The following is a 19,918-nucleotide window of genomic DNA, read 5'->3' as shown; positions in this document are numbered from 1 at the left end:
ACTCCCAACTACATTACTAGTCTTGTAACTTCGAAGGTGTAGAGAGTCCAACATGTGTTGGGGTGTTTTGTGGGAGGTACCTGTGGTACCACCATAGGGAACACCAGAATCGTGGTGGGAGGGTTGGAAGTGAAAGATGTGAGTTTTAAGAAATTGTGGAGAAAATGAATGGAGTGAAACCATAAAGAGATTTTTTCCCCAATGAAAGCAGGAAGCCATTAAACACATTTGCTTAAAAAATGAAAATTTGCTGAGTTATGCGGAGAGGCGCAGAGTGCTTCTTTAGGGGCCATTGGACTGAAGGTATTTTTAGGGCTTTGAGGCTATTTAAGGTGTATTAACTCCAAGGGTTTGTCATTTCTCAACCTCTATAACCTCTACCTCTTGAATGACCCATATGAAACTTGGGTTTTGAGATCATCTTCTCTCTTAAAAACTGTTTTTGGTGTTCATTTGGTGATCTTTGGTGCTCTGGAGTGAAGTAAACAAGAAAGATTGATCATGGGAGATTTGATCTGAAGTATTCAACCTTCTTACCACTTTTAGACTCTTATAAGTCAAAAATTCAAGCTCTATAGGTTTTCATCTTTAGATCTACGTATATTTGGTGTTTTTGTCAAATTTTGATGAAGTTATGGTCCCTTTATGACTTGATCTATGGAGTTTGGATAACTCCATGAACTTAGAGTCATGTTTGCTTCAGATCTATTTTTTGGGGTGAGATTTGAGTTCTTGCATGCTATCTTTTGCTCCAAGCATGAAGAAAGATGCATTCTTGGACATTTCTTGACTTACGTTTTTAGATCTAGTATGTTTGGAGTGTTTGAATTGTAACAACCCGTACTTTTCATAATCATTTCACATTAAGATTCTGGAAAAATTATAGAGTTTACATGCATGATACTAAAAACTAGAGTTTCAAAAATCTTTTAAAAGTATTACCAGAAACAACGAGTGCTACCAATTCATATATTAACCATAACTAAAACAAACAAGGATAAACATGAAACGAAATTTTAGTCCGATGTCCCTGATGCTTCTAAGTTCTCACACTCTATGGTTTGTTATCTGAACTTGTAAAACACATGGAAACAATATCTGTTAGACTATAAGTTTGGTGAGTTATACATAACATAAAATACAACATAATCATAAAACATGTATATGACTTGTCACATGAGTAACCAAGCAACTACACATACCGGATGACAAACAACCGATCATTATCATCTTTGTTTCCATACAAGACTCTAATCACAATCTTTCCTAAGGATCCCTTAATCTAACTTTTTGCATGCACGAACACACACATCATAAAACATAACACACGTTATTTATAATAATACAATCTAACAACGATGTAATCGGTAATTACATCCATACATTCACATGCATGCACATGTTCTATATCATATAATCATACTCTAAAAGAGAAGTATAACTCACTTTTGTTATGGAATAGCAACCTACTTCTAACTTCTCCAAAGCTTCTCTTGAGAGGCTCCAATTCCTTCCTTGCCATAACCTATGACATTTACATACATTAAGCTTCTTACAAATGTATTAGTTCATTAAGGCATTACTAGTGATTCTAGCCAAAAGTCCATATTTTGACAAAAACAGTTAATCTAACTAGATTATAACATATGAACACCTTCTTCATCATTCCCATTTCTAGGGTTTCAAACCCTATAACAAATAAGGGAATTTAACCATTATAACTTCATACAAGCCATGGATTAAGATTTTAAATACCTAATCATACATTAATATCAAGTTCACTTGAAGAAATCTAGACTAATAGCCACAAACTTGAACTCCACCATTAAAGCTACGAAAAACTTGAAAATGGAGAAAACAACTTCCATAAGAATTTGAGATGCACTTACCTAGTCCAAAGCAAGTTAAATCAACCCTTGAAGCCTTCTTAATCACAAGATCGAGGGGGGGGGGGGGGGAGATGGGGAGCTCTAGAGAAAATGGGGATCGATTATGAACAAATGAGCCTGAAGTCTAAAATTTATCACTGCTTGAAATCGCAGCGTGACGAAGGTCTCACCGCACCGCAGTGGGTTAAATGAACCCGCATTCTCCGTTTTTGCCACGACGTAGAAACCATTCTCCATGGAAACCTATTTTTCCCTCCACGCCGTGGCACCATACACCACGCCGCGGAGCCAACATACGTTGCCTACGACTTATGATGGAGAAAACACGAAATCACCGCCTCGCTCACCGCATCGTGGCAAGCGTCTCATTGCGTCGTGTGAGGCTGGAAAAAACTTTCCTTTCCTTTTTCAATGCCTTTCAATCATAAACTTGCATTTATTAATTCCATTCCATTCTAAATGAAAATATCACATTCTTATAGCTTCAAAACACAAGATAAATGCATATAACATATCCCAAAAGATTTCATAAGTCTAATTATCATCAAAAGGACCAAATACCCTTAACACCAAAATAACAATCTACATCATATTATCCCAAAAACCTTGGTTATTACATGGCTAGATAAAGATGGAAACTTTATCTATTAGGACATCATTTAGGCCAAGATCTGAGAGTTGGAAGCTTGGACTTAATGGATTAAGTCGTTTGGAATTTTGATTTTGGCCTAGGCGTAACACACTTTCGTAAAAATCTGATCCGAGTATATTTTCGAACAAAAGCCCGACTATTTTGTCCTGTTGTGGGAGCGAAGCACCTAGGAGGAGGCGTGACATACCTGTTGACCTGGGGGTTGACTTTTGACCAGTTTGACTTCTGGTCAAATTGAGGGGTTTTGAGCTATAGACTAAGGTTTAGTCTCTGTTTGGTTAGGTGGTTCGTGTAGCTGATTCATTGGGCTTCGAGTAGTGGATTTAAGCTCTTTGACCAAGTGAGTTTTCTTACTGTATTACTTATGTCATAGTTGCTATGATTGCACTACATGTCACCTGTATTGCTAGAAACTTGATTATTGTTGTATGTTTATATGTTGTATTTGAGTCACTTTGGACTCGGGGTTGATACAGACTTATTGGGTTGAAACATACCCGTTGCTATTATATATGTTTAGCGTTGCTGTGCTGTATGTGGTATTTTGGAGAACTCACCAAGCTTTGTGCTTATAGTTATGGATTAAATGTTTTTCAAGTACTTATCAATTCGTGGGAAGGCGAAGGTGGGACTATACACACATCATCAGATTTATGATTCGAGATTCGACATTGCTTTTCTTTATAACTTTGATTTTTGAATTATGGTTTATGAAATAAATAATTTTGCCATTAATATATCTTTATGAAAATGGGTGTTTTTTCTATATTGAATGAAAAATTTATTCTGAAAATTGGGATGTTACACTAAGTTTCGCACATGAACATAATTTATGTCACACACGAACCATTCTTTGTGAAAGTCCCCAAAGATTCCCCCAAAAGTCCATCAATGATCGCTGGACAAAAAAAGGGTGATCAACCAACATCGAATCATCATCCGTGCTATATAGGGTGATAATATTGTCATCCATAGAGTTGTACCAAAGGAGGGGATGCACGTAACTAGGGCCCCCTCCTCATATGGAACTAGGGAGAGCTCAACCAAATCGAAAGGTTGATATGTCATTGCATAGCCATCAAGTGTACTAATTGGGTATGATAAGCTAACCAAGGAGCCTCTATGATGCTAGGTAAAGGTGCTTCATAACATGCATTACCTTCCTGTATGGTACTCTGCTGCATGGGTCCATCAACATATCCTAAGAATAAGTAATGGGTTAGTAATTGTTAAATGGTCAAGATTGTAGTAGAAAATTGATATTATAAATGTACCTAGACATCATGGGCGAACCCTACTATATGGGTGCACAAACATCACCCTGCAATAAATAGAAAATGGTTATACATTGTTAAATGATCAACAATATAGTAAACATATAATATAAATAATATACCTTTCACCATATGAGGAACCCGTAATGCCATATCCTATGTGCCATCATGCTATCAAGGTGTACCAAAAACAACCACCAAGAAAAATGCCCCATCATTCTTCCCAGCTGCGCCTGTATGTTAGGGTCTGTATGTATCCCTAATGTGCCCTTGATACATGATCTACATATACGTTTTACTTCTATAGTACCAAAAGAGATTAAGAAAAATATCTTACGTTCCTTAAGTTCCTTATGAAACTTCCTTATGATTTGGTCCTTATCTGCTTCTTCTATTTGCCATGGTGTAATATATGCTGGTCCACTATGTGATAGTAGTTGTGTCCATCTACTTATATGGTGGTGAATAGGAGGTGGCATCTCTAGGGATGGTGAGAGAGAAAGTGTCATGACAAGTGGTGGCAGAGGTAAACCATCACTCTTAATCTAGACCGAGCTACACGACCACCACTTAACACGCTACTCCTCCGGAGTTGGCTACAACGTATCTATGGGTTTATTATTCTCCTATTAAAATACCAAACTAACACTTAATGACATATATGGGATATATTCGTATAATATAGTTAAAATGCTAATTGTAAAAAAATAATCATACATGCCGAACATCAATGGCCGCCATGCAACAAGACTGTTGTAACCATCTAAGCTTAGGACATGCAATGTCCTAAGGGATGCCATTTGGTCTTTGTGTACCAAATGTATGATAAAATGTAAATATCTCCCCCCCTACACACACACACACACACACATATATATATATATATATATATATATATATATATATATATATATATATATAATTAACATATCACAATATTAGCAAACACAATTATGCTAAAATTAATATTACTTCGAGAGCATATAAAAACCCATGTAGGGTGTACGTCAAATTATGAGGTACTTTTTCTTTCACTTGGACGAGAAAAATATGCTCCTAAAATTTTGTATATACCATAAACAACTAATTGTACAATATATGCCAAACAATCCTACCCCATGGGTACATGTGGCAAAAAAACAAATCCATTAATTACTGTTGTGATGCAAAGTGGTAATCTAGGGTTGGTCTAGTGGGATTACCCAGTGCGATCGAGCCTTGGAATACAAGAGACAAACTCATTATCCGTACTCCGGGAGGAGATACCAGGAGGACGCTCCGACGATCAAGTCAATATTTTAGGGAGATATTGTATGAGTATCATCCTTCAGAGAGAACTTACCTTTGAAAGTGTGGTTATCAGACTTATATAGTAAGACTTGAGAGATGACTCCTCCTTTAGGAGACATGAGCGCCAGTCCGAATACGGGACAATGATGTTCATTGGTGGATACATCATATATTTCCTTCCATGGATTGTGATTGGTTTAGTGGGTATGTTGCTAATGGTGCATGCATCACTAATGTTTTTAGCTAATACCGCTTTGTTGCTAGGCAACTTTCCCGCCGTAAGCCGACCAAGAGTGGGTATTGGAAAGCTGCACCGATGGGCGTTGCTTTCCAGGATGGCATGTGATAGATTCCACCCAATCTCTAATCATGTGTTCCGAGGCGTCGCCGCCTAGCGTATTTTTGCATGGCCTGGTGGGTCGCTATCATGATGATGTGCTTCAATAGAGTTTTGATGAAGGGAATGTTGGATTAGTGTCTAAGTCCATAACTATTTTGGTATGTACTTGACCCGATGGTGCATGGTCCTTTTGGGTTGCCTTCACCAAAGCAACTTGATAGGATGAATTATGGAGAGAGAGGATTAATTATGATTTATTAATATATTATGAGAACAATATATTAAAGGAGAAATCATATTGTTTAATTAATATTAGTCAATAATTAAATAAGAATTAATTTTGTGTCTAAAAGACATTAATTAAATAAAGGGGACTAGAACTGTCAATTGTGTGATAGTCGAATATTGGGCTAATGGACTCCATAGAGGATGGAGTGGACGAATTCTATGAGGAAACCCATTAGAAATCGTCCAAGGCCTCTAAGGAGGGAGTCCATGGGCTGCTTAGGGCCTAAGCAATCAAATTAGGGTTTCCTTATTAGATAACCCTAATAGCGTCACATATTTAAGGACCCCTAGGGCACCAAAAACATGGATAACTGATTCCTTAGGGTTTCTAGCCGTTTTTGGGTGTCTCTCCTCTTCTCCTTCTTCGTCCTCTTGCTCTTGGTGTTTGTGAGCCATTAGAGGAGTGACATTTGTGACTCTAAGCTTTCTGAAGGCATTACAAGGAGGATTTGAGATTGTTATTGCTACATAACAATCAAGGTAAGATCTAAACCCTATTCTTATGTTAATATCGATTATCACATGCTAGATCTAGGGTTTAAAGTCTTGGATGAACGCATGTACAATAGAGAAACCTAAATCCAAGCATTAGGGTTTGCATGAGCACATAGGATGTTCTTATAGCCAAAACCCATCAGTGGTATCAGAGCCATGATTGGTTTCTATTGTATGTGATGCAATGCTTGTTTATCTGCTGAATACCATTTCATCAGACATCGAATAGAAGAAGGACTCCTCATGGCAAAGAGGGTATCATCGGATGAGAACCCAACAGATCCCCTCATGAAGGGTAGGGTTAAGCATCTCCAACATGCGAGGCGTATAGGGTTGAAGGATGATATTAGTTTTAGAAATTAGATAGCGTTGAAATGTGTAAAGTGTAACTGACATTTGATGATGAATAAAAGTTGTTGTTTATTTATAAGTAAAGTGTTGCTATCTTTTGTCAATCGTTTACTATCATTTCATTTTGCATGTTTTGACTTCCAGAATAATTATGTTATCGTATATCATATTATTCAAACTCTCCACAGTCGGTCATATGTTGGAAGTAGATATGAATCACGACTGTCATGAGTTAGCTTGTAAATGTCTAAGATGTTGGACACAACAAAGTGTTGCTACAACACTCATGAGTGCTCATAAGTTCTGAGTATTGGATTCAACCCACGCTCACTTGTATCACTTCATGGAATTTATCTCGAGTGATCGTGAGACGGTAATATCATATAAGTCTTCAAACCTAGAGATATGAGTTGTTTCCTATGAGTTGGTTGTGCATTGATTGTACGAAAACACATTGGTAACTCGATGTTATAAAACGTGTCTTTGTGTATAATTCAACAAGTAGTAGAACAAGCATATGAGTCGAATTTTATCTGTTCCTTCTTGGATTAGAAGCGATATCTGGGCCCCTTGATGATTTTGTGTTGACCCATGTACCGGGCCTGGTCAGAACTAAGTTGATGTGTTCAATTGAGTTCTATGTCAAACAAATCGGAAATCGGGAAACAAACTGCTGGACAATAAGTAAGACATTGTTCCATGTATTTGTCCGGCTGATATTTAGAACAGAGGATTATATGATCACTTATCTTAAATGGCGTATCCTCATCATATCAGTTCCGCGAGACCTTAAAAGAGCTACGATTGCTGATCGGTTCCTGAAGTCATTCTTGCAGTTATAGTTATTAGACTTATCCAAGTGGGAGACTGTTGGATTAGGTGTCTAAGTTCATAACTATTTCTGGAATGTACTTGACCCGGTTGGCATGGTCTATTTGGGTTGCATGGCATTGCAACACTTGGATAGACTAAATGAGAGAAATGACACTTAAGGTTTATTAATATATTATAAGTTCTAGTATATTAATAATATTATTTAATTAGTATTGATCAAAAAATTAATTTGAAATTAATTAAGTGATCAAAAAGAGACTAATTAAATATATGGGGTTGATTGTGTAAATCATCTATTCTTGTATAGTGGGCTAATGATCAATGGTTTATATGAATTGGGTTAAACCCATAAGGTGCTCCATGGATAGTCCATGGAGGTTACAAACCCATGGATCTGTTGGATTAGTGTCTAAGTCCATAACTATTTTGGTGTGTACTTGACCCGATGGTGCATGGTCCTTTTGGGTTGCTTTCACCAAAGCAACTTGATTGGAGAAATAAATAGAGAGAGAGGTTATTATGATTTATTAATATGTTATAAGAATAATATATTAAAGGATAAATCATATTTGTTTAATTAATATTGGTCAATAATTAATTAAGAATTAATTTTGTGATCAAATGTAATTAATTAAACTAGAGGGGCTGAATTGTAATTATGTGATAGTTACAAAATAGGGTAAGGATTATCCTAAGGATAGGTTGGACGAATTTGAGGTGATAAGGCCTTAGAATTCGACCATGATAAGGATTCAAGGCTTATCTTATGGGTTGCTTGGTGGGCAAGCAACTAGATAAGGATAAGGACTGAAATCCTATCTCTACACCTATATATAAACACCCCTTTGGCCCATAATTCATCCAGACCTTCCCAAGGAATCTTAGGGACGGATTCTTATACCTCTCCTCTCTCTTTATACCTTCTCCATTTGCTCTTGGTGTTTGTGAACCATTAGAGGAGTGACACTTGTGACTCTAAGCCTTCCAAAGTCAATACAAGGAGATTTGGGATTGTTATTGCTACATAACAATCAAGGTAAGATTATAAACCTATTCTTATGTTAATATGATTACTTATATGCTAGAATTAGGGTTTTATTATGTGTTCATAATGTTGTGTATCTAATAGTGAAAACATAGATCCAATGCTAGGGTTGCATGTACACATAGGATTGTTTGTATAAAACCCATCAGGATCATGGAATATTGAAAGCCATGCACATTAGGGCTTACATGGAGTAACCCTACTTGTGTCACAACTATATAAAGACCCATGGCAAGAAAAATTGGCACACTAAGAAAAGAATAAGAGGGCTAGCCGATTTTGAGTGATAAGTGTCTTCTCTCAAGGTTATTCCAAGTGTTGCGGTGTTGTGTGAGACATTTGAGGCATCACACTTGAGGTGCTATGATCACAAGGTTCTCAAGGAATCCAAGCTACAAGAAAGGTATGTTTTTCTTACTAGCTTTATGATTCAAGTACCAATGCTATGTTAGATAGTTGAAGAATCTTGGAAAATCAAATTTGCATGTATCTTAGTAAAACGTAGATCCAAGGTTTCTAGGGTTGCATGTACACCATAGGAGTGTTAGAATGCTCAAAATGCTTCACAAGAAAGAACAAGAGAGAGAGAGAGGAGGAGGCTACAAAAATGTCTAGGGTTCTCTTGGAACTCTTGGTCATGTATTTGGGAGTTAATGGGGTCCTTTTATTGTTGAGGCTTTTAGGATTTTGAACATGGGAACCCTAATTCCCTTTGCTTAGGCCCTAAGCAACATATGGACTCCCATTGAACAAGCTTTGGACGAAATCTTTATGGACTCTCATTGAGATTTCATCCACCTTATACCAATAAGGTCCATGAGCCCAAACTATAAATATTACTGATTTACATAATCAGTCCCCGTTAATTTAATCAGTCTCTTTTGACCACCAAATTAATTCCAAATTAATTTCTGATCAGTACTAATTAAATAATATGATTTCTCAATTAATATATTATTCTTATAATATATTAATAAATCATAATTAATCATCTTTCTCCATAATTCATCCTATCAGTTGCTATGGTGAAGGCGACCCAAAAAGACCATGCTCATAATCAAATCAAGTACATACCAAAAATAGTTATTGGCTTAGACACCTAATCCAACATATCTAAAAATATTGAGAATTAGAGAAGAGAAAGGATGTCTGATGATAATATTGAGCAAAACACTAGACTTGAAACACGAAACAGAATCATCCCTGATGCCATATAGAGGATTGGAGAAGAGAAATGACGTTTGATGATAAACATATCTAAAAATTAGGGTTGAAACCTGTAGGATTACCTTCAGCAAATCGACTAAATAGGGAAACTGACAAAAAAATGGAATGAATTACCTTCATAATTAGCATTTATTCAAGATTTTCGGTGATCCCTCCTTGATTTCTCTTTCCCTGAAGTTCATTGTAACATAATCTACACTCTGTTACAATGAATAATATAACCATTTGAGAAAAAACTTGAGTAAAGGTAAACAAATTAGGAATTAAACCTGGTGTGGATCTTCTGGCTGTTCTTTGATCCTGAGAATTTTGGTATGGATCTACCTCTTCGTCATCTTCAGGAATCAGACTACGGAGGTAATGCACGAAACAACGACTGAATCATCGAATAACCCCCAAACATCCGGTCCTGAACTCGACAAAATTGACCTAAATTCATCCAAACCTATTATCTATTCTCTACAACCACACACACACACATCTCCAACAACTTGGCACTTGACCCGAACCCAAATGAAACTGATCGTCACCTATGACTTCATGTATTAAAAGGACACATAAATCAAACATAATAAAAAATCATCAAGGTAAACAAATCCCTTATTTTAGCTCTCTAATACCCTGAAGCTTCCGATCGCTAAAGAAGAACATAGATAAAGAGAGAAACCTCACCGGTTAATGCAATTTAATTGTTGATTTGGAGATTGTTTCCTGATTTGTTGCTATGTAATTGCTGATTCTTTGGAATGTTAGGTTTTTAGAATTAATGATTTCTTGATATAAATCACGTAGTTGATTTGAATTTCAAAAGAGAAGAAGTGGAGTTAATATGACATGCGATTATATAGTAGCACTTTCTTGATATAAATCACATAGTTGATTTGAATTTCAAAAGAGAAGAAGTGGAGTTAATATGACATGCAATTATATAGTAGCACAATGGTAGAATTAGAATTTTAGTTTGATAATATGAGCGGGAAAAAAAGCTGGAGGAGAGCTGAGAAAATGCCTCGTGGTGAAGATGTACTGTTTTATTAGAATTGGGGATATATATATATATATATATATATATATATATATATATATATATATATATATATATATATATATATATATATATATATATATATATATATATATATATATATATATATATATATTGGTTAAACATGGGCCATACTATACAACATCTATCCTTGCACCAACATTGTATTCATAAACATAATCTTTTTATATTAAGAAAGGTGATAGTTTTTGAGTGGTTTATCTCATTGCGTACGGAAAAAGGATAACTGGATTCAAAGAATTACTGAATGGGTCTCCAGGTTCCTTAGAAAAATGAATTTGGTTGTGTTAGAATACCAAAGATTAATCCGTCACTCCAAAATCCAAAAACAAGCAACCAAAAGTCTAAAATCATTGAAAATAAAGGGTACCAACTTCTCAAGGTCTGTTAGTATCTTCCCGTTGGATTTTAATAACATTATCTAATATAAACACATTAGATGCATCATCCAACTGGATTGCAATAATTAATAGATAAGATTATGAAGGATTTTGTAGATAAGATATGTTTGCTGTTATATTCATTCTTAATTAACATTCAGGACAAAAATATCAAATACGAATATACCCAAATGACTGCAATTGCCTTTGTTGTGTTTTCTAGCTTGGATAGGACATCCTTAAACATCAAAGATGAGTTGGGTTGGAACTTCTTTTATTAGAACTCTCTAATGGTTCAAAGCAGCTCTTATGGGTTGGAAAGTTAAGCTCTTCCCCTTTATGTTGGAAATAATCAATGATCTATAAGAAAATATAATATTGTAAGCATACAAGATGGGTGTCTTTTGATCCTCGTTTAATCTCTAATTTACTTGTAATCATGTTTATAATATACCTTTGCTTCACAAATTTATTAGAGCTGAAATTTATGCTTCTTTTACATAATCAAATGATCAATCTATACAGTTATATCCAATGAAGTTCCAGGAGTACTTAGCTAAATTATTCACAAGAGAAATGTTTTCTCTTTCCTTTATCTTTTATATCTCCAACAAGAAACTCTTACCAATGGAGTTCCTCTCCATTCCAAGACCATTTCATTCCCATTTTTTCCTTCAACCCTAATATTATATGAACTCTGACTTTCCTTTACCATTTCTTTAGCTTCAATCACACTCTCTTTGCTCAGCCTCCACCCCATTAACCCAAGATTTTCTTTAAATTCACTTTCTTCCCTGATATTCTCCCACTTTTGATGCCAAGAGAGAGATGAAACATATGGTGCAACGAAAAGCGACTCCATGGCTATTCTTGCTTCTGTAAGGTTCTCTGGGAAGTTTTGTTCCATTGACTCATAGAGCGCATGATAATGCGTTAAGTATTTATCGAAGAATGAACTGTAATTGCCACAATATTTTGTTCTTTCAACATCTTCTCCATCACCAAAGATTATAATTCCTTCCCTCATCAATAATACTTGTTTTGCCACCCTTTGAAACTCCATCACTTCACATCTATTCCTTGTCCTTCCCATGTGTGGTAGTCCAACCATACAATTGAAGGCCAAGAATTCATACTCTTGTGATCCTTCAATCTCTTTCATCAAATCCTCAATCGTCACCTCTTGGACCTTTAACTTTAACTTGGAAGCACTTGCACAATTTAGAAGCCGAATTTTTGTCTCCTCAAAACTGTGACTTTGCTCTTTAGTTCTAATGGATGTCAACTTAGTGTCTTTTCCTAGCTTTCCAATAGCCTCGAACATTGCACACCACTGAACACCCTCACCCATGTCAAAATCTATGATGTGTATCTTCCGTGAATTGCTCATGATTGCTTCAAGAATAGCTGAATTGGCTACAAAATGAGAAAATCTCCCGTAGGGGAAAATTTCGTAGAAAGCTTTAAATGCTACATTGAAATTCTTCATTGACTCGTGTTTTATGTAGTCACCTTGTGTTCCTGAATGAAAAAGGTTGAATGCAACACGTTCCATGGATCCACCAAGTGGGCTAGCTTTCTCGTTTATGCATCCAATAATCACGTTTGCTAGTTCTCTTTGTCTCATCTCCATAGCTTCTCCATAAGCATTGAGTAGATGATAAAGGCTTGTTTCACCTTCAACTTCCATGTCATCGGGTGGCATTAACATCATTGTGGTGTCACTGGATTTTATAAATGGACTACCACAGACACCTACGTTGTCCATGGAAGTACCTTCTGAGGAAATATTGTCCATTTCTTCACTTTCACCCCACCATTTCAATACATCTTCAAGTTCATTGCCTGAAATACCTTCAATCCCTAGGACATGTTGCGAAATATTCTCAATAGGAACCAATACTTGCATATCGTCATCCAAATTAGATAAAGTGCTAAAGTTGCAAGAGGACATGGTCTGAAAGTACGATTCTGAGGAGATCATGGAGTCCTCTGGGGAGGTGATAGAGGAGTAGAAGTCATGTATATCACAAGGAGAAGAAGCCATTTTCGGACTATATAATCCAGCTTGATGAAAGTCATGTTCAAGAAATGATTGAAGCTCTTCTGGCTGCATCGTTTTCTTGATAATATTTAATTAAGTGTGCGTCTCTGATTTTGAAGATGGGGTGGAACTCCTTTGTGGGTATAACATATATAAAGATTGATGATGTGAATATCGACAACTTGAAAGATAATGATTCCTGTTTGTCTCAAAGAAAATATATAATCAATTTGTAAATTTCACTCTCATTCATAATTTTTCTTATTTCACTACTGGTTAAACCTCTCGACCATTAGAGGTGTTGATATTTTAGAGTTATTAAAGGCCAAATGTAGTGATATTAAACATATAAAACAAGAGTTATACCAATTTCAGCTGCTTTTATCTTCTTCTGTTTTTCCATTAAGGTTCCCGATTGAAAACCTCTTCTTTTCTTGGAAGTTTCTTGGAAGTAGGTGAGCTGTATACTTCAGATATAATTTAATCAAGAATCTCATTAGTTTTATATGGATGTCTATTCATGTAAATTTCTTATTCACGATACAAATTCAACTTCAGAGTATACCTTGAAATTTCCGGTCGAATCGGGTCCACTCGTTTGAGAGAGACCTAAATGTTGGAATTACAGTCTTCCTTAACCCTTGTGTATTGTGATATCATGGTTTGTAGTTTACTGCACTTAAAAATATGTAAAATAAATGCATATAAATATGTTAATATATTTTATTTATTTATGGTTTTATACTTCTATTTTAGACTTCCGGAGGGTATTTGAGAGTCACTTTTGAAATTGTTGGCTTATTAATTTATAGCGGTATCAAAACAAAGTTTTTAAAAAGTGTTTGAAAACTTTTGATAAGTTAGTGTTAATTTATAAAATGACTTATCTAGGAGTGGAACCATTATAAGCAATTTTTGAGAAAGTCCCCATCCAAACGCTAGATTTAGCGTATACCGGTATGAAATCAATAATAAATTAAAAATCTCTTTAAATAAACTTTGCCACTTCTCTTGGTAGTGTTATCGAACAGATGAATAAAGATCTATCACCTTTTAAGAAATTTGGTATAATATGTGATGATTATTTAAGAAATTTGGTAGTGACCTTCCGAGTAAAAAAAATAAGTTAAAGACGAAACGTACAAATTACTCTAAACCATAAGAACCATTCGTGTAATTTACTCTAGATAAAACCATTTTTTTTAGATTGAGGGTGTGGTCACATTTTACCTTTCTTTTTTTATGTGATACCGGATGCTATCTCATTTCCTATCACTCTCACTTACTCTTCAAAACCAAGGAAATGATCATATTATTTTACCTCATTTTTTTGTTGAAATAAAATTACTATAATTTAATAAATAAATGCAATTATTAAAAAATAGTTAATAAACACAAAACTAATAAAATAGAAGTATTTTATTAGTTAATAAATAAAATTACCTAATCAAAATAAGAAAACATAACGACAATCTAAAAATAATCAAAATACTAAATAACTCCGAATCCTCGACGAAGAAATTCAAATCTTCATCTAAATCGTCAAACAAATTATCGCTCGATGACGATGAGAGTGTGCTCGAATAAATTTGTGAGAGAAAATACTTAAAATGTTGTGAGAGTTGAGGTTAAAATCGTTAATATTTATAGAGTGGTAAAAAAAAGTTCTATTAATTTGTTTTTTTGACCATTGGTATAAAAATGATTCTATTGAAAATGTAGCCCGAGAGAGAGAGAGAGAGAGAGAGAGAGAGAGAGAGAGAGAGAGAGAGAGAGAGAGAGAGAGAGAGAGAGAGAGAGAGAGAGATGTGCATTATTTTACCGCACCCAGGATGTGGTGTTCCTGGTGTGCTAAAATGCCAATGTTATCACTATCGCGCACTGTGATGCATGTATACCTTGTAGTCTAAGTGGTTCATTTTAGGAATTAAATATTTTATGTGGAGGTAATGCCATTACTTGTTAATTTTTTAACACTTTGAAAAAAGTTATATGATTGATAACATTGTATAAGAAAATATTTGAAAATGTATTGAAACCTAAAATTAGGCATAGTGGTACAAGTAGTTTTGTCCAAATCTTGTAAGCTTGGGATGAAACAACTTGAAGGCATCAAGGGAAAACTATTTTGAGTTGATTTTCCAAACGACTTGAACTAATTATTGCGGGGCCAAGACGAAAAAACTTGGAGCTTTTAGGGGCAACACAGATGGATCTGATAACTTGAACTTAACCTCACAAGCCCTAGTTAAAATAGTTTTGACCCCTTGGCCGGTTAAAACATCATTACTTTTGGTTCTTTTAAGTCGTTTTGTAAGTGTTTATGCTTTTTTGCTCATTAGTTATTATCAATAATAAGTCATCCTTGAAAAGTGACACAAAATTGGACTCCTTTGTACTATTTTAGTAACATAATGATTGTTCGTGATTTAAGTATATGTAACGTCTCATTTTTCAAACCAAATTATCATTTTTAAATTAGAATCCCTTGATTATTAAGAATACTTTTTCCATTTGTAGAAGAAGATGATAATAATTGTTTATTAGCGACAGTTGAAGCAGATGTCGAAAAATCAGAATGTTTTGACAATTCTGGAATTTGATTATCTTGAACATTTATCTTAGCATCCGCAGCCCTGTCAGGAATACCAAAAATTAAATCATAATCAAAATCACATAAATCTAGACTTTCAGATGCATCTTGTGATTCATTAAGAATTGGTTTTTGTTCGAAACATTTGTCAACTTGTTTGACATAATAATCATCGAATGTGAGATTGAAAGTTTCTTCAATTTTTCTTGTTCGTCTATTGAACACTCTATATGCAACCGAATTCTGAGAATATCCCAAGAAAATTCCTCCGTTAGCTTTAGACTGAAATTTTGAAAGATTATCTTTGAGATTCATGATAAAACACCTGCAACCAAAACATGAAAGAATTTGATATTAGGTTTTCGGTTATTGATAATTTCATAAGGAGTGATGTTGAATCGTCGATGAATAAAAGATCCGTTCTGAGTAAAACATGCAATTGAGACAGCTTCAGCCCATAGATATTAAGGAAGGTTCACATAAATGAGCATTGTTTGTGCAGCTTCGCAAAGAGATCGATTTCGCCTTTCAACAACACCATTTTTCTGCGGTGTGTAGGGTGACAAAAAATTATGTGATATTCTTTTGTCAACTAAAAATGAATCAAGAACATTGTTCTTAAATTCGGAATCATGATCACTCTTGATTTTTCGAACTTTCTTCTTTAAGCTTGTTTCCATATTTTTGATAAAATCAATCATTATTTAAGCAACTTCGGATTTCAACTTGACAAAATAAACCCAAGTAAATCAAGAAAAATCATCAACAATAACTAGAATGTACCGTTTCTTGTTGAGAGTTTTAACTGTCGATAGTCCACATAAATCAATGTGATGTAATTCAAATGGTTCGACGATTTTCGAATCGATGGTAATTGGATTACCTTGTTTATGTTGCTTCCATTTTTCACAAGCTGCACACAAAGTATCATTATCAAACTTTAAAACAAGTAAACCGCTTACCAGACCTTGAACCACCAATTTGTTCAAATTTCGAAAATTCAGATGTGAAAGCCTTCGATGCCAAAGTCAGCTAATATCAGATGAAGCTTTCAAAAGTAAGCACGCAGAGGGCTTGCCAATAATAGGATGGATGTCTAGGGTAACACATGACACCTTTTCTTTTGGATTTGAGCAAAACTTCTTTTGTATTGACATTCAAAATTATGCTACCTTCTTCATTAAACACCACTTGATTGCCAGTGCCTATAACAAGTTGTGAAACAATTATCAAGTTATGTTGAAGACCTTCGACATATGCCACTGTATTAACAGTAAACTTGCCATTCGCGACTTTGCCATATCCTTTCACCTGACACTTGTGATTGTTTCCAAACTTAACCACTCCTGCATTATATAAACTTCGATAATCATGCAAATTCTCCTTCTTTCTAGTCATGTGACGAGAACAACCATTATCAATGTAACATTTATCATCATATTGCTCGCCACGCCAAACCTATAATTAATGAAAGAATTTAGGTACCCAAGGCTATTTGGGTCCTTGGAAATTAGTTTTAAAAATAGAGTGACATGAAGAACCTAAAACCCAATCACAAACTTTGGATTTGAAAGTATTAATTAAGTCCACATCATTAGGTAAAGGAACACAAACATAAGATTTTGAAGGCTTAGTATTGCCACTGACTTTCGCCTTTTTCTTCTCAGTTTGTTTTTCAACTATCTTATCTTTCGAACTGGTTTCCAAGCTTTCACAAAAATATTAGATTCTTTTGAAGACATACTTCCATTTGAAGAATTATTTAGATACTTCTCATAAGCTTCTTAAATTTGTTGTTGTAAAAAAGTTTTGTGATTGAAACAACTTTCCTTTTCCTTCAAGCCAATGGTCTATGTTCTTCACATTAGATGAACCATTAGTGTATGAAACTTTCGAATTTTGCCTCCCAGAAGGATTTGGAAAATTTGGTCGTTGTGGAGTGAAATCAATATATGATTTAGGACGAAATTTTCAGATTTTTTATTTTTAACATTGGTTTCAACCTCTGAGTTTTGAGAAAAATCGATTTTGTAAATTCTTTGAATGATTTGGGAGACGAGTGTGTTGATAGTATTGATTTTGAGAAAATCTTTGTTTTGGATAATGAGGAAATCGATTTGTGGAATGTTGATTTTGAACTTGTGTGAATGAATGATTGAAAATTTTCGAAAAATTTGTAGTTGTTTGAGGTTTAGATTTTGAAAATGTAGTTTGTGGAATGGATTCAAACAATGGTTTTTTTTTTTTTTTTTTTTTTTTTTTTTTTTTTTTTTTTAAATTGAGCGGGATTTTTCTGATTGCCTGAATTTGTTGAAAATGTAGTCTTAACTGATTTAGACTTTGTCTTTTTAGATATTTTCTTTTTCAAACCTTTTTGTTGTATTCGAGACTCAATAGTTTGCCATAAAATTTTCTTTCGTGCTTGTCTCTTTGAAATTTCATTATCTTTCGAAAACTTGTCAATTTTGTCTTTAAATTCTTGTGAATTGATTTTAACAACTTTTTCAACATCCAAATTAGCTTGTTTTTGGATTTCTTTTGAAACCTTTTGTTTTTCCATCCATTTTCTTTGAGGTTTTTGTCTTTGAAAAGTGTAGGTGTTTTTCGTGAGATTATTTTCGATAATACATTGATTTGCAAAGAATCCTTGATCAGATGTATGTTTATTATCTTCTTCAACCAATTTGTTAAATTCTGGTTTGATGTTATCGACATTTCCTGTTGTCACAAATACTTGATTTGGAAAGACAACATCATTTGTGCATTTGAAGTTAGGATACACCACTGAATTAGTTTCGAGATAATGAGCACCTTTTTCAGTCATCACTTTGTCAAATTTTTCCATATCTGCATACACCTGATCAACAACAACTCATGGAATTTCTATTTCTTTTGAACATATGTTTGTTGATGTTGGTTTTTGCGAAACTTCATCATTATTTTCGTCATCACTGCTATCAGTTTGACTATCTCTGACACTTACATGATCGAAATCACAAACTTAGGAAGTTAAGGGTTTGTCAGTGTCAATCATTACCAACAAATCATTACACTTTTCTTTTCCTTTAGACTTAGATGTGACATTAATGATAGACAACTGGGAATAATCAACATCCTCAATATCACTAATTTCACTAATATTATCAGAATTATCTTCGATATCAGCAAAATTAGATTGATAATCAGATGTCGAATTCTCAGTTCTTTTTAAAATTTTAATTTGTTTAGTTTTGGTCAAGGTATCATTTACAATATCAACTAATTTATTTGCGTCAAGATATTCATCAATTTTCACAATTCCATAAGCATATCTATCTTCAGGAATTCTATCAAATTCTGCAATGGTTTTCTCATAATCATAAAAAATGTTATCAACCTTCTCTCTTTCATAAGCTAGAAAAGGTAATAACTTCCTATGTTGTTCCTTGCTTATATCAGAAGAATGATGCAAAGCAGTTAGTTTGGCATAAAGTCTTTTAACAGAATTATAGAATATGTTTCTTTGCGCTAATAACAATTTTACATCACTACTTAATGAATCCCTATCACACATCATATTTGTAATTTGTAACTCTAGATATTCAACTTTTAGTTTCTTGGAATCTAACTGCTTCTTAACTTCTAGTAACTGAGAAGTCGAATTCTTAGCTTCGTTACTAGCAGAGATAACCAAAGTATCAAAATAAGCAACAATATCATCAAAAGCAATTAGTTTAGAATCATAAGCATTTAAAGGAATATTGAAAGGTTGAAGAATTGAACGTACCTTTGTTGTTATTGGTGATTTGTCTCCTCCTTTGGTCATAAAACAACGACAAGTCACCACCTCGTCATCTTCCTCCTCAAACTTCGCATACATTGCTCCATGCATAGAATTACACATTTCTTCATCATCAGAACCCAATGACCAAATTTGGTATGTTCCTTCATCATTATTCTCACCTCTCACCACAAGAGAAATTCCTTTTGCTTTTTCCTGAACTTCCTCCAAACGCTCAAGATAGTATGCTTCATCTTTCACCTTGTTTTTATTTTCTTCCTTCTTTCTAAGTATACAGTCACTTGCCATGTGGTTTGCACCATGACAATAGTGACAGTCGATTCTGGAGTCTCCTTTAAGCTTCTTCTCAACTTTCAACAATTCTTCTTT

The 19,918-nt window shown here is 34.5% G+C and overlaps 1 protein-coding gene across 1 annotated transcript; it reads right to left on the bottom strand.

Annotated features, from left to right (window-relative positions):
• Positions 1 to 11,723: 11,723 nt before the first annotated feature.
• LOC111908565 (protein NODULATION SIGNALING PATHWAY 2) lies at positions 11,724 to 13,247 on the bottom strand. The gene has a single exon (XM_023904383.1). It carries the CDS (start codon positions 13,245 to 13,247, stop codon positions 11,724 to 11,726), a length of 1,524 nt encoding a protein of 507 aa, XP_023760151.1.
• Positions 13,248 to 19,918: the final 6,671 nt, after the last annotated feature.

The sequence above is a fragment of the Lactuca sativa genome, chromosome 8 (assembly GCF_002870075.4).
Source record: "Lactuca sativa cultivar Salinas chromosome 8, Lsat_Salinas_v11, whole genome shotgun sequence".
Taxonomy (NCBI): Eukaryota; Viridiplantae; Streptophyta; class Magnoliopsida; order Asterales; family Asteraceae; genus Lactuca; species Lactuca sativa.
This window is presented reverse-complemented; position numbering and strand designations above follow the sequence as displayed.

Coding starts and splice junctions, on each gene's coding strand:
- LOC111908565 (XM_023904383.1), bottom strand. CDS start 13,247: ATGCAGCCAGAAGAGCTTCAATCATTTCTTGAACATGACTTTCATCAA.